The sequence below is a fragment of the Buteo buteo genome, chromosome 22 (assembly GCF_964188355.1).
Source record: "Buteo buteo chromosome 22, bButBut1.hap1.1, whole genome shotgun sequence".
NCBI classification, from domain to species: domain Eukaryota; kingdom Metazoa; phylum Chordata; class Aves; order Accipitriformes; family Accipitridae; genus Buteo; species Buteo buteo.
The window spans coordinates 3468791-3483073 of record NC_134192.1 but is presented as its reverse complement, the minus strand read 5'-3'; the positions used below and the strand labels follow the sequence as shown (position 1 = coordinate 3483073).

The following is a 14283-nucleotide window of genomic DNA, read 5'->3' as shown; positions in this document are numbered from 1 at the left end:
ACTTGATAGCATGGAAGTTTTAACTTAACAGCACATCTGTAGCAATTTACTTCCTTACCAACAAAGTTCACTTTGATGATGACTGGGTGCCTATAGATCCACTGAACAAAAATAAAAGGATATTTATGAATACTATAATTAGTGCAAAAAGGAAAAATATCTCTGGCTCCTTGTGCTAGGAAGAAGATATACTGAAAGAAGGACCATACAACAAACTGGGAGCACTTTAAATATGTTTATTGAGCAGCTATTACAATCTGCCTCCAAAAAACTGGAGTCCCCTCTTGTTTCTGAACCGTGTCAAGTGATGAAAATGCCTGCTAAGAACATTGAAGCTAAACAGTGCACTCCTTTCTGAGAAACAGACATGTCTAACAGGGATTAATCTCTTTGAAAAGGCAAAATATAAATATATACACTCTAAATTCACAACAACAGTTTAAACTCACTACGTTAATTCAGGTGGGATAACAGTGGACAAATCCACATCATGTAAACTGCAGTCGTAAAATATCTCTGCTGTCTTCTCCTCAAACCCTGTCCAGTTTCGGTTTACATTCTGTGATCTGCCTATTGCAGAGTTGAAATACAGAAGCGCTGAAGTGTTGAATCTCAGGGGCTGTGCACAGGACCAGGAAGTAGGGCAATACTCTGTTCTCTACACGTTGCTCAAGGCATCCACACCAGGAAGAACCTTACCTGTTAGCAGTTAAAAAATACCAATAAAGTTAAGAACGCCTCTGCCCTCAAACAACTAAGCTTTACACTTGCAACTGCAACATTTAAACATACCAACACCCCCCCCCCCCCCCAAAAAATCAGAAATTATAGGTTAAAAATGGAAGACCTTGGGTCTACATACACCCCTGTTCACAACTGTGGCTCTTAAGGCATATGGGTTACATTTAAACTGTTCCACACAGTAAATACCTTTTAGGGCTGTAGTGAATATCCAGAGCGCAGCTGCACTCGTATGTCAGCAGACAGATTCTTAACGTACCGCAGTCATCAATTCTCAATTAACAATAATGTTAAATTTCTATCCAAGTCTCTGCTAGGGTCAGATCCAAACACCCAAGATCTTTTTCCATTAAGTTTGATGGCAAACAGATTTTTGATTTGATCTAGGGAGTTACAGCATACTTTCTTCAATCCCTTGTGGCACGTAAATAGAATTTTGGAGTGTGTGGTGGAAATTTTAAGAACGAATTAAGAAAAAGAAACAAAGCCTCCTACAAGCCTCAAGTCTTTTACTGGTACTAAAACACCCAGGTCTAGATAGTTACATGCCTCATTCCAACTGATGGAAGCAAGGAATATGCTCATCTTTTGAGTATGAGGGCCCAGATTATTAAAGTGCAATGTTTTTTAAAGCATTTTTAGCTTTTTCTCCTACTTTAATAATGAAGAGAGACCATTCTGGTTTTGCTTTTTTTTTTTTTTTTTTTTCCAAAAACCTACCTTCTAATGCTCAAGCTGTGTGGCAGTACTGAATTTTAACACTGTTCACAACTCAATAGTTTGCTGGGTTTTGGGGTTGGGTTTTTTTGCCCTTTTTTTTTTTTTAAATCTTCAGAAGCTTTTCTAATTAGCTAGACTTCCGTTACATTTAAAAGATCACACACACAAACCCACATTTTGGGCCAAAACTTAGACAAGTTTGTCCTTTTGAATAAATCGGTTGCACAGTGTTTCCTTCTAGCCATCTGCATTCTTTCCCTTTACCATCACTCCCTAGGCAACAGAAACAAAAGCTCTGTCTCGCATATAACTGCTGGAAACTAACAGCTGCAATGCAGTTTACTGCAGTTTCTCTTCTACAGAGAAGTTGACAGCATTAGATAATTTACACATATTGGGAAACAGCTAATTACCAGAGGAAATGAAAACTCATTTAGAGTACAATGTAACTCATTAGAAGAATCCTGCAAATTCTCACCATTTTGAATTCCAAGTACCCTCGTACAAGTTCATAAGTGCTCACTAGAGGGCTCCCCAAAACCAGGGAATTTCAAACAATGCGCTGAAAAAGGAGACTTCTGGCAAAAATTCGAGACTATTCTGATGAGATTTCCCTAACAGAAACTGGGCACTTTAAACAGTCTCATTAGCATGTCTCAGGGGATCATCTACAAAAGACAGCCCGCTCTCAAGGCCATTTTATTTTCTATTCCAGCATTTTTGCTTTCTGGGAGTGGCAGACTGTGCTGTCTGCAAGACTATTCCATTTTCTTTTCTCTCTTCCTCTAGGAGGACTACAAAAGAGCCATGAGCAGCTCATTGCTCAAAAGCTACGTGCAACTCCACACGGTGCAACAGAAAAGACTTTCATTCTATTGTTGTGCTTTCTTGAAGATCAACACATGGTAGAGCACCCAGAACTACCCGATTTGCTCAGACAAGTTAAGATAAAAGAACGGTTACCCTCTAGCAGTTCCAGGCTGGCGCCACCTCCGGTGCTGACATGGCTAACTTTATCCTCAGTGTTCCACTTTGCACAGCAAGTGGCTGTATCTCCACCACCTGTAGTACAAACAAAACCAATGAGACACTCAAGAAATTCAGATTTTGTTCAGCTTAAGGTTCATAGCCTCGCTACGGGCTGGTCCTGCTCCCAAATACTCAGCATTAGTACATAACAGCAGTTTTTAAAGCCCTATCTCCAAGCTGAAGGACAGATGAAACCATGAGGAAAGAAAAACAATGTGACAAGTATTTTTAACATGGTACTGGCAAGCAGAAGCTTCTTTGTTGCATTTAGAAAGACAAGAACAAACACGTACAACTACTTACCAATAATGGTGATGGTGCCCTTTCCAGTTACTTCCACCACTTTGTCCATCAGGGCTTTGGTTCCTTTAGCAAACTTGTCCCACTCAAAAACACCAACTGGACCATTCCACACAATTTGCTTGGCCCTTCCCACAACTTCAACAAACTTCTTCACACTTTCAGGGCCGCAGTCCAAGCCCTAAGACAAGTAAGAGAAGCCACAGATAAACTCACTGCCAAGCCTCATCTCAAATCACCAATGTCTAGCTGGGATACTGAGAAGCTTCCCCCTCACCCCCGGATATGAAGCAAGAGTTTCTCTGTATGCACTGAATACTGAGGAACAGAGAGATTTGCCAGCAGCTGCTGCAGTAGGTTGGAGTCTGGTGTGGTATTTATCTTCCTAGTATGAATTAAGTAATTTTTAAATGAATGTCAGATGCTTCAAGCCTTGGTTAGAAACTTTTGCCAACTCTACTTAAATTCCAGTCAAATAAAAGGGATTTCTACTGCATTCAGATCTGAAGGTTTTAGAAGAATTTTGCTGTTAACAATTACTTTTTCTATTCCTTTAAGAGGTGTCCTTCCCACCCCACTGCTGCCTGTTTCTTTTAGTCCCTTGCTTATTAAAACCTACCATCCAGCCAGCAGGAATGCCTGATGCCACTGTGGCTTCCCCAGTCTGTGCATGCTCATCAAATTTGTCTGCAGTGATGAAGTCAACAGGCAGAGTAATCTTCACACCGTTCTTCTCTGCTTTGGCCATCAGGTCCTTAACAATTTTTGATCCCTCTTCATCAAACAGAGAGTTGCCGATCTAGAGAAATTATTTGGGAAAAGAAAGAGAGAGGCATTTGTTTAGCTACTGGTCATTACAGAAGAGAACAGCAACAGTCAACCAAACTGCTGAGACAGTCTTCTGGAAAGACTGTTTTCTTAAAGCACCTAGCTAGACATAGGTAGTAATCTGGTTTTTGCAAAGTGATTGTCAAGTAACTTCTCAGTGCTCCCTACTCTTGCAGAGAGTGGAGACAGCCATTCTCAATACCAGAATATATAAGGGATATTTTGACCGTATTCTTTACTAGGAGCAGACGCAGAACTGCTCTTTTCATACCTCCATGTTGTTGATCACTTTGAGGAAGGTGAATGCCATTCCACCACCAATGATCATCTCATTGACCTTATCCAACATGTTATTGATCAGCTGGATCTTATCCTGAACTTTGGCTCTGGAGAGAAAGAAGGAAAAAGAATGAATAATGTAACCACTGCCCAAACTCCTCAGTCAGAACTTACTCTGTAGTAATCTTTAGTTAAGACAGCATGGAGCCTCACAAGGACTTCTTGGATCAAAGCAGAATTAATTAACTGCTATTCAGTAATGGCAGTATCATGACTGTGGCATGTCAAGGCCACTCTGAGAGAATGATCCTGTTGGATCCTTTGTTAAGGAGTTGTTGGGAGTGGACAGAAAGGAAATTTGGCAAATTAGCAGGCCAGCATTAAACATCAACTTACAAGAGCATTATTCAGCCCTCCATTTTTTTCCTATTTAAATATAAACTTCGTTTGGCACTTTAGAGCCTGATTTCCCCTGACTGTCCAGCAAGGCAGAGCAGAGATCAGAGCACTGCCATTCACAACCACTGTCCAACCCCAGATCCTCTGTACCAGCTACCACAGGCCCAGTTCCTGTAAACCGTCCAGGTCTGGCACCCCACCACACTAACAGCACAGCTTCAAACTACTAGGGTGACCTGTGATACAGAACTCCCCTGCCCAAAAGCAGATGACTGCTTTTGGTACAAGATACAAACGATAATGGAACAACAATACCAGAAGTATATAGGAATGGCAGAGGAGGCAGCAAAGAGACACAAGTCTCTTGTCTTCCCTCTTCAATGCCGTGTATGGAATTTTTCCTGTTATCTAAAAAGAAAGCTTAGGAAACAACCCTCAGCTAAACCTAGGCTGGTAGTCAGGAGACTTGCATTATAGTCTTAGTTTGACCATGCCCTACTTGGTGACATTAGACAAGACCATTTCCTGTTCTTGCTTTAGTTTCCCCATCTCTAAAACAGGGATAATGATACAAATTTCATTAATAAAACGCTTTCAGACCTAACCATAAGAAATAGGTATTGCCTCTACAAATCCAACCTTAGTGACCACGGAGAGCTCTGGTGTGAACCAGCCACCAATCCCAGTTTAAGCTGTGAAGTTACTAATGCTGCTACACTGTGGGAACTGAACTGGTAAAGAAACATTGATAGGATGGGACAGAGCCACAGCAAAACCCTGTGGGGCTCATCTTGCCATGTGAGGTGTCAGGCAAAAAAAGATGTGAAGGTGAATTAGATTTTTGTTTCTTTCCCTTGCTCATACCCTGCTCGTGGCACTGAATTACTTTCTGGCACATGGTCTTTCTTTGCCAACACACTTCATTTCCACTTTACTTGGTAGCACAGTTGTTCTCAGTTCATCTTCTAGGCCCAATTTTGTTATATATAAGCAGTAGCAAACCTGCAGCTGAACCACACGTGGCTTTCAAGTGTGACTTCCCTCTGGTACAATTGAGCAAGAGCTGCTCAGTCTGCCGTCCCACCTAGGAACCAGCTGCACCGCCAGCAGAACAGTGGTGCTTTCAAACAGATAAAAGTATTTTCTGGCTCTGAACTGCTCTCAGAGCTCCTCCTGTGACTCACTAAAATGCAGTCAGCATTCATCAGTCCTTGGCCACAAAATGACTTCAGTATCAAGCTCCTAGACTGGGACATGCTGGTCCCCCTTGTTATGCACCTCCCAAAAAAAAGGTTATTTTGTTCCCACTGGATTTACAACACTTCCAGACTTTACTAACAGGCCTGGTATTTTAACATTTTGGCCATCCTAGCTGCTGCTCTAACTTGAACATCTAATAAGTTAACAAGCTTTCCCTTGGTGATATACCTGCAACTTCCATCAAAGGCAATAAGGAGTGCATAGAACTTATTGATGGGTCACCTGCAGCTGTAAACCTTGGAAGGGTAGTAATAAAAAGAAAAAAAAGCATTGTTCAGCATAACCAAGGTCATAAAAGAAGTTTAAAACTTTATGTGAGGACTGAATACTACTTCTTAAAAGACACATTTATGGGTACGAAGAGCAGGAGTAAGCCACATACTTTATCAAGGACACAGGAACGTTACAGTGTCCCAGCTTTGTGTTACTTAGCAAAGTATTTTAATACACATGATGAACTGAAATACACCATCATAGAACTACAGTGCTAAACTGGGTACACACGTGACAAAAAACAGCAATGGGAAATTATTTATACACACAAGCAGTCCCTTGGTTTTGCACCTTCAAGTTGCTTTGCACACTAGCTGCTGTGGAAGAGCGGAGGCCCATCCAGCTACAGTAGGTCACCATTGCATAATGACAGATCGTGTCAATTTACATAGTGCTGAGCCTGCAGGATGCTTGTACTCTGAACCGTGCAGGAAAGGTCACTGACAATATTTCAGGGCCATCGTGTGTATCTAACAGCTCTTTTGGTTCATCTGTACAACAAACTTCTGCGGACTATCTTGATTTGGAGAATGTAAGAGGTCTGGAGATAATGACGAGCAGACCCTAACAGTATCATCACAGGAACAGACAAGGTCAGTTAGCTCCTCTCTAACCCACATCTTACAGAGATCTTGGGACTTAGCTACAAATGTGAACTGTAGGTACAGTTAAAAGGAAAGCACTTCTTTGAGCCAAGCCAAAATAACTTTTCATTTCTTACAGAGGAGCTAAAGGGAAACATGGAGTCAGTATGTTCTTGAGTCTTACCCTCCAAGAATTGCTAAGAAGGGTCTCTCCGGACTCTCCAGGGCCTTAGCAAAATAATCCAGTTCTTTCTTCATCAGGAAGCCAGCAGCCTTCTGAGGCAGATTGACGCCTACCATGGAGCTGCAGAATAAAAGTAAGAGTGAGGAAAGAAAAAATTTTGTATCAGTACAGTTCCAAGCACCCCTGTCTCACAGCATTATAAAGCCAATCCTTTAGTCAGCTGCAGCCATGAGAATAGCTACTACCTGCATGAAAAAACCCACAAGGTTTTTGTTTTCCTGGTTTGTTAAGATGGCTGTACACACTTACTTTCTGAGATTGGTTTTGCACAGACATATTGATATGCAAGAGATTTATAGCGTTAACTAGTGATCCAAATCACTAAGGGACAAATAAACATAGCAAGAGCAGAGATGTCTTCCTCCAGTAGCACCAGATTATGAAATCAAGCTCAAAGAGGACCACCAGAGTTTGCAAGTACATATATCTAAACACACTCCATGAGAATAATCAATTTGGAGCTATTAATCTTTTGGAAAAGAGGTCTGCTGTAATTGCAGGACAATTGATACATGTCCTAAGCAAGTGTTTTTTATATCTTCAAAGCCTATAAAGTCAATTCAAGTCTTAAGAGTCTCAGCTGTCTCCTGTTCCCAGCAGCAAGCTTGAAAGAGCATACACTATTGATAACTACCTCCACTAAACCCATTACTTACAAACAAACACAGCAGAATGATAATGGGATAAACCCAAAAGGAAGTTAAAACTCTTTGGGGGCAAAGCTGTACATAGTTCCATGGCAGACTTCATTCTGCAGTTCTGCCTGTGGAAGGAAAATGGATACACACCTGTGAGCTCGGTGGGCAGTTCCAAAAGCATCATTGACATAGACATCTCCCAGTTTAGAAAGGGAGGCTCTGAAAGCCTCCACTTTTGCAGAATCAGCCTTGATCTAAAAAGAGAAAGAATGACAAGTTTGTGCTATTGAGGTACACAGAGTTGATTCTGAAATTAAAGTCAAAATCAGCAATTTGACTTGTAAACCCAAAGCAAAGAAAGGTCAGCTGGAGAAACTCATCAGTCCGTTCTGTGGTTCACTGTATTTCATATGCTCTTTCCCAGACCAGTAGGAGCAACAAGAAGGTTTAAATGGTTTAAACTCCACATGAAACTCCCCAGGACTGCTATTACGGGCCTGAGGACTGTTCCTACTTCAAGTTTCTAGTCCATCAGCAGCAGGAATGAACTGCAGCACTACCAACCTTTCAGTTTCTCTTCCCAACAGATTTCCAGTTTTGTGCAGTGAACATAGGTAACACAGAAAAGGTGTGTAGAGACAAGGCAATGCTGAGATGAGACTCATGCTTGCTTCCTGAACAAAGAAAGCGTGGTCTCCAAGTGCCACAGGTAAAAGGATGAGCTCCTGAAGGATTGTTTAGTGACTACATCGAGGATTAACTTAGAAATAGCCTGCACGCTACAGCAAGCCACAGTGAAAGCAGCCAACATCAGAAAGCTAGAGATAGGCTTAGCATGTAGTGGGCAAGAACAGATGCATTTCTGTTAAAAGAATTTTCCTCCATCCTCTAAGCATCCTACCAAATCTTGATGGGATGACTCATGTAGTTCAGTTTTCCTTCCCACCATGAAAAGACAGCAGAGCTCACTTTGACAGCAACTGACTGCTCGGGCCTAGTTTACAGCCACTTGCTCTTGAAGAACAGCCCAGACTGGCAGTCAAGCGATCACCTCTCCAAGTGCCTTTCTGCTTTACCAGCTCACCATCCCAAGTGAGGCCTCTGCTAGCACCCAGATGTAACACCATGGAGATGATGGTAGGAAGGTACTCTAATATATGGCAGAAGGGTTCAGCACAGCTTTGGGTGCCCTTTTATTCGCACAGCCTGAGCGGAAGACAAGCCAAAGGGACTATACAGATTATAGAACAATGCTGTCAACTGCTCTTTCACTTGGTAAATTGCCTGGCTTTACACAGTAACATCTGTAAGGAGAACGCAAGAGGCTCTGAATGAAGGAACCACTACCACCTGATCTGCTTTGGAAAGCCACAATTTCTAAGCACCAGTTAGTAATATGCAGTCTTGTATTGCATCACTATTTCCATAGCACTGACTTTCACCTCCGTTAGGACAAGAAGCAGGTCTGTCAACAGCACCTCTCCTGTTGTGCTCAACTGCAGTGCATGCTTCTGTATGCATATGCCCAGCTAAATAATCTGAGAATTACAGAAATGCACAAAACCAAGGGATTGTTTCCTAAAGCCAGTTAAATTCTTGTCCCACTCTTCTCCCTGCCACCATATTGGCTTTCAGTGGCACACAGTTCTAGTAGTGAATGATTCCAGACTTGCTTGATTTCTCATTGCCATCTGTAAAGGCTTACTAGTTCTCTAAGCTATTTTTCTAAGCTACAGGAGTACTGTGTCAGCCCATAAAGGGCACCACATGATGTCAGCATTCCACTCCACACACTGAATCTGAAAGGAGCCAAGGCCTGCCTAAAGTCAACGGGGTCACCATCGCTAAGAAAAGCAGCTGTCTGGAGCAAGCATTCTTCCTGACCTTCAAGAAAATGTCAGAGGTGCAAGGCAGCCTGGTTCTAGATCACTACTCTTACGAGCAGACAGGCTTATAAAAGGGTTTGATAACCCCTATGCTGCAGAATGTTTAACCATTATATTAAAACATTACCCAGATGACCAAAAAAGAAGGATCATTCTTATGGCCCCAACAAACTATCTTCAACAGACCTTGTTTTTTGTTTTAGACATCCCCAAATAAAGTCTAATAAGCAGCAACCAATTTCCTGCACAGCCCTATTTTGCTCCTTTTTCCTCCTTTTACAGACTACACCACCTTTGGCAGCCATCTATCTATGACATCCTTCTGAAAGCAAATTCATAAACAGCATTTTAGACAGGCCGCTGGCTCCTTGTCAATCTGCAGCAAACAAGGTAGTAAGACCAGAGCAGGCATGAACAAAAGCCAGACTTGAAGTTTCACCTTGTTCCCTGAAGCATCCTTCCCTTTCCCCTCTTCTTCTACATGGAATCGGAGGTTCTCCAACAGGATGATGGAGCCAGCTGCAGGATTAGCACAGGCCTTCTCCACCTCAGGACCAACACAATCCTTCAGGAACAAGACCTCCCTGCAAACACAAGATATACACTTGTCATCCCACCAGTGACTCTTCCTTTCAGAAAGGAAAGCATCCAGGTCCACTGACAGAGAGGGCCTGATGCATGCTGGGCTGCTTTTGTACTTCACCTGCCCATGAGTGCTTTAAGCTCCACAGCTACTGGGGCCAAGGAGAACTTTTCAGGCATGGGAACACCATCCGGGCGACCCAGGTGACTCATCAAAACCACTGACTTGGCTCCATGATCCAAGCAGTGCTTGATGGTAGGAACAGCTGCCTTGATTCTGTAATGGCAGAGAAGAAGAAATTAAAAAGGATTCAAGTAGAGTTTACTTAAAGAGGCAAGCAGACTTAGTGATCACTTACACAAGAGCCCTCAGAGCTGTCCCTCAGAAATTACAAAAGAAATGGAGCACAAGAGCTGGGCAGAACAATTACTTAAGAAGTCCACCCTACCTCTGGTGTTCACAGAGTTCAGCCTACCTCTCATCAAAAGATAGCAGGGCATCACCACCAGTAAGTCTCCAAAAGGGACATTGGGCTTCTTAGCAACCTATCCTTGCTAGAACAAATGTCTAAGAGACTAACCACATCCCACAGAGCACAGCTTTCCCTGCGGAGCTAACACAGCCTACTCCTCTCCTAGGGACTGTGACAATCTTGAAGCACAGTCCAGAAAGCATCAACAAAATTCGCTGTCCCAGCATGTTTTCATATGTTTTACTGTTATCTTCCATGCCATGTAGGACACAGGAGTAAAATGCATTACGTAATCTAAATTCTGCTGATTGTTTGTAGCTAAGAAATGCCAGGACACACTTGAACATTGCCGGGCTTCCTGGTTTAGTCTGTGATCCTGAACCAATAAAGAAATAATGGGAACGTTGAGCAGTGAGCGTATGGTGGTGAACAAAACCGGCATCTGCCTGCAAGTGACAGGCAAGCAAGACAAGACATATGATATCACTGTTTCTAAACCCTGTGTCTTTGTATGCTGCACTAGAACAATCATTCTAACATAAGCCAACAAGTTAACACAACGGCAGGGTAACCAGGAGGCAGAATGTCTCCTGGACACTACCAACAAATATAGCAAATTTTCACACACGGCCAAAGGGATGTGGTTGTGAAATGGTCATGACACTTCAACTGTATTTAAAGAATGAAGTTTAGGATCTGTATAACTAACAGGCTTTTTCTACATGCTTTTCACAGCAGCTACTGTGAGAAGAAGCCTTGTAGCTAGTGTAGCTTGCTAATAGCTACAGGGGTTTTAATTAACAACTGTTGGACCTTCTCTGAGACACCTTTAATATTCTGGTACAAGCAATGACAGCTTAATCATGGTAGTGTTCCAGGTACTGCTAACAAAACTGGGCTAAAATCAGAGCGAAAACAGACTTTGGGCCTTCCATCTGGAATGGAAATTACGGCTCACCTTTGGTTGTTGGTTATTTTGTGATCCTTCATTGGAACATTGAAGTCAACCCTAAAAAAAAAAAAAAAACCACAACAGAAATGAAATTAAATACTCAACAAATTTCCTTTACAAAGAGTGAGGGAACCTGCCAGTAAAGGTGCTGGCTAGAAAAGCAACGTTACAATTAGAGTAAGATTTTTAGCTCTGCCTTGTACACAAGTTCCATTCTGAAGTCAGTATATTATTAGCCATTTCTGCTTGTAATAACAGAACACAAATGGAGAACAAACATCTGCTAGAATGACTTAGTAAAGCTACACCACCACTATATCCTAATGCTCATGACCGCAGTAGCAATGATGCTGAAGCAGGAAATAAAACAGAGATTGAACAAGCTGCCCACAACCTTCTCATTTTAAACAACATGCTCTCAGATCACCGACTAGGAGCTTCCAAGGGAAATGAAATAAATAATGAGAAGTGACATTATGTTCTCTAATGAGGCCTTTAAAATACTTGGTTGGACTACTGTGGCAAGCAGGCAGGCTCAAGGAAGCTGTCCAGTTATCGCCTACAAATTCGAATTTTTGTTCTCTGAAGCTCGAGTCTCTCTGCAGCTGAGTGCTGTGGCTTATCACATTCCCCCTGGAAGACCTGATGTGGATCTAGAGGTAACTTCCCTACTGTACCAGATGAAAGGATGGAAGGGAGGAGTTTCATCAGCCATTTCTCACCAGCATACCTTGTGCCCATGTGCTGACTAGCAGCAGCAGGAAGCTGTGTTGCATAACAGCGAAGGCAGAAATTACTCACAGAGCTATGGAAGGGAAGGGAACATCTAACTGGCTGTAACAGCGTATCAGAATGAGGAAAGTGAAATACGGTGTTAACAGTTTACCTTTCATCATTCTGTATCTATATTGAAGAGCAACAAAATTCAGGAAGTTGCTTGAATTCTCTTGCAGCCTGCTCAGCACGAGAAACAGATGGAAAGAACAACAAAAGCTGCCAGCAAAACAGGAGTAGCTGAGCAGAAAGAAATTGAACTGGCAGCCCCACAGTACAGCGGACTAATTCTAAAAAGGGGAAAGAAAAGCACCATTACCGTGCTATTGTTCTAAAATGAGAGAATAAAAGAATAGTTTGCTTTACAGAGCCATCAGAGCTACAAAAGAAAGACCTAGCTCACCGGTTCTTCCCCACTGCAGATAACTGAAATCTGAGCTCCCCTTGAACCCCTTCTCCTCCCCATTCCCAACTTCTTTTGAAGCTTCGGCGTTAGGACTAGAAGATAAGCAGGTTATGAGTATGCCAAAATTATAATGAATATAAGAAGAAAAAAAAGAGGTATCCATTTTAGTAGTACTGAGAGCACGTGGTGACTCTCTTCAGAGAAATGAGGTGCAGGCAGGAAACACAGAGATTGGCACGTCATCTGCTGTTTCACTCAGTTTTAGTAGCGCTCTCAGAATTGCAAAGATAGGTATGTGCATTAACTATCAGACTAAGAGCTGGCTAACCCATCCTCTGCCGATGCAACTGTTCTCTGTAACACAACTCAGAAAAGGAAAAAACAGTCAGATAGCAAAAAAACCCACAAAAAAACCCAGTTGTTGCAGAGATAAAAAGATCTTTTGTTGTATCAGATTTAGGAAGTGTATGCAAATTCTGAGCTAGCTTCTGGTAATCAAATTTCTAGGGAACTACTTCAAAATGAGATGACACAGAGACAAGATAAAAAGAGTAAGTTGTCTGACACAGACTACAGGGAGAAGTTACAATTTTGTGATACCTGCCTACTCACAGAGCAAGGCAAGAGACACATAGTAGTCACATTATGGTGACCTTGGACAAAGAATCCCACAATAAGAGTATTTTGAGCAGGACATATTACAATATACCTCAGTGCCCTTATCTCCCACTATTTGGCAGCAATTCCTACATTAGGCTTTCAGCAGGCCTTGATGTTTTATAAATAAGCTATGAATTTCTATTTTAGGGTTTTACACCAGAGCGCACTGAATAACTGCGACTCAACTCTCGTTGCAAAAAAGCAGAATTGTTATTTTAATTGGGTAGCTGGCCAGAACCACGTTTTCACTTTTTTATTGCCACGCTTTTTGGATTTGCAGGATGGAAAAAGGGAACCGGGGAATTTTTTTATTTTTTTTTGTAGCGCTCCCGAATAAAACCACGGTAGACTGGCTAGTTCTCCCCTCAAACAGCCTGCGGATGATTCCACCGAGGCAGAGCTCCCGCGGTTGCAGCGCGCACACACCCACCACCCTCCCCGCGGGGCCCGGCCGGCGCCGAGGGCCGCCCCCGGGACAAGGCCGGGCCGGGCCGGGCCTTTCCTCCCCTCACCGCACGGCGGGAAGGCGTGCGGCAGAGCCCCAGCTGCCTCACCTCATGACGACCCTCTTGCCCTTCACGTCCACCTTGTCGAGGGTGAGCTTGTTGGAGAGAGACATGTTCGCTCCCGGCCCGATCCCACCTGCAACCCGGCTCCCAACCGCTCCGCTCCGCCGCCGCCCGCCTTCTGCCGCAGCGCTCGCCAAGAGCCGCCGGCACCCAACCCGCCCCGCCCCCGCCCGTCCACCATTGGACCGCGCTACCCGCCGCGCGTCGCTACTGGTCGAGCCGCCTGCCCGTCCGGAGACTGCCCGCCCCCGCGGGAGGCGGGGCTGCGGCGGGAGGCCCGGTCACGTCCCGCACGCAGCCGGCCGCGGCTCTGTGGCGTTTGGGCGGGGACGGGTCTGTCGCCACACCGCCTTCCTCCGGCGGCCGGAGGTCCAGCCGCGAATTTAAAAACGTGTTGGGCCGGAGAATTAAAAATAGACCTGCCTTTTTTTCAGGAAAAAAAGTTCGTGGCGGGTAACAAACCTACCTGGCTCGCACAGCGGCGTTACTTCTCCCGGCTTCTGGAAACAACCGGCCGTTCCGTTTCCTCAAGCGCTCGATCGGATGTCGCTGAAGTGAATCCTCGTGCGTTTCCAACCTCGACACACCCAAATTAATTAGGAGTTCTGGCTCTTATCTGGGGGTGAGCCGAGCACGCGTCGGTCAGTGGGAATCCTTCGAGTGAAGGACGGACGCGGGCACGGCCG

The 14283-nt window shown here is 43.7% G+C and overlaps 1 protein-coding gene across 1 annotated transcript; it reads right to left on the bottom strand.

Moving 5' to 3' along the window:
* Positions 1–220: 220 nt before the first annotated feature.
* On the bottom strand, positions 221–13746 carry PGK1 (phosphoglycerate kinase 1). The gene is made up of 11 exons (XM_075053991.1): positions 13583–13746; positions 11195–11245; positions 9885–10040; positions 9621–9765; positions 7446–7549; positions 6598–6717; positions 3890–4004; positions 3410–3589; positions 2794–2971; positions 2425–2523; positions 221–699 (listed from the first exon to the last, which is right to left on the bottom strand). The coding sequence occupies exons 1-11, from the start codon at positions 13645–13647 to the stop codon at positions 659–661; spliced, it is 1254 nt and encodes a 417-aa protein (XP_074910092.1). The 5' UTR covers positions 13648–13746; the 3' UTR covers positions 221–658.
* Positions 13747–14283: the final 537 nt, after the last annotated feature.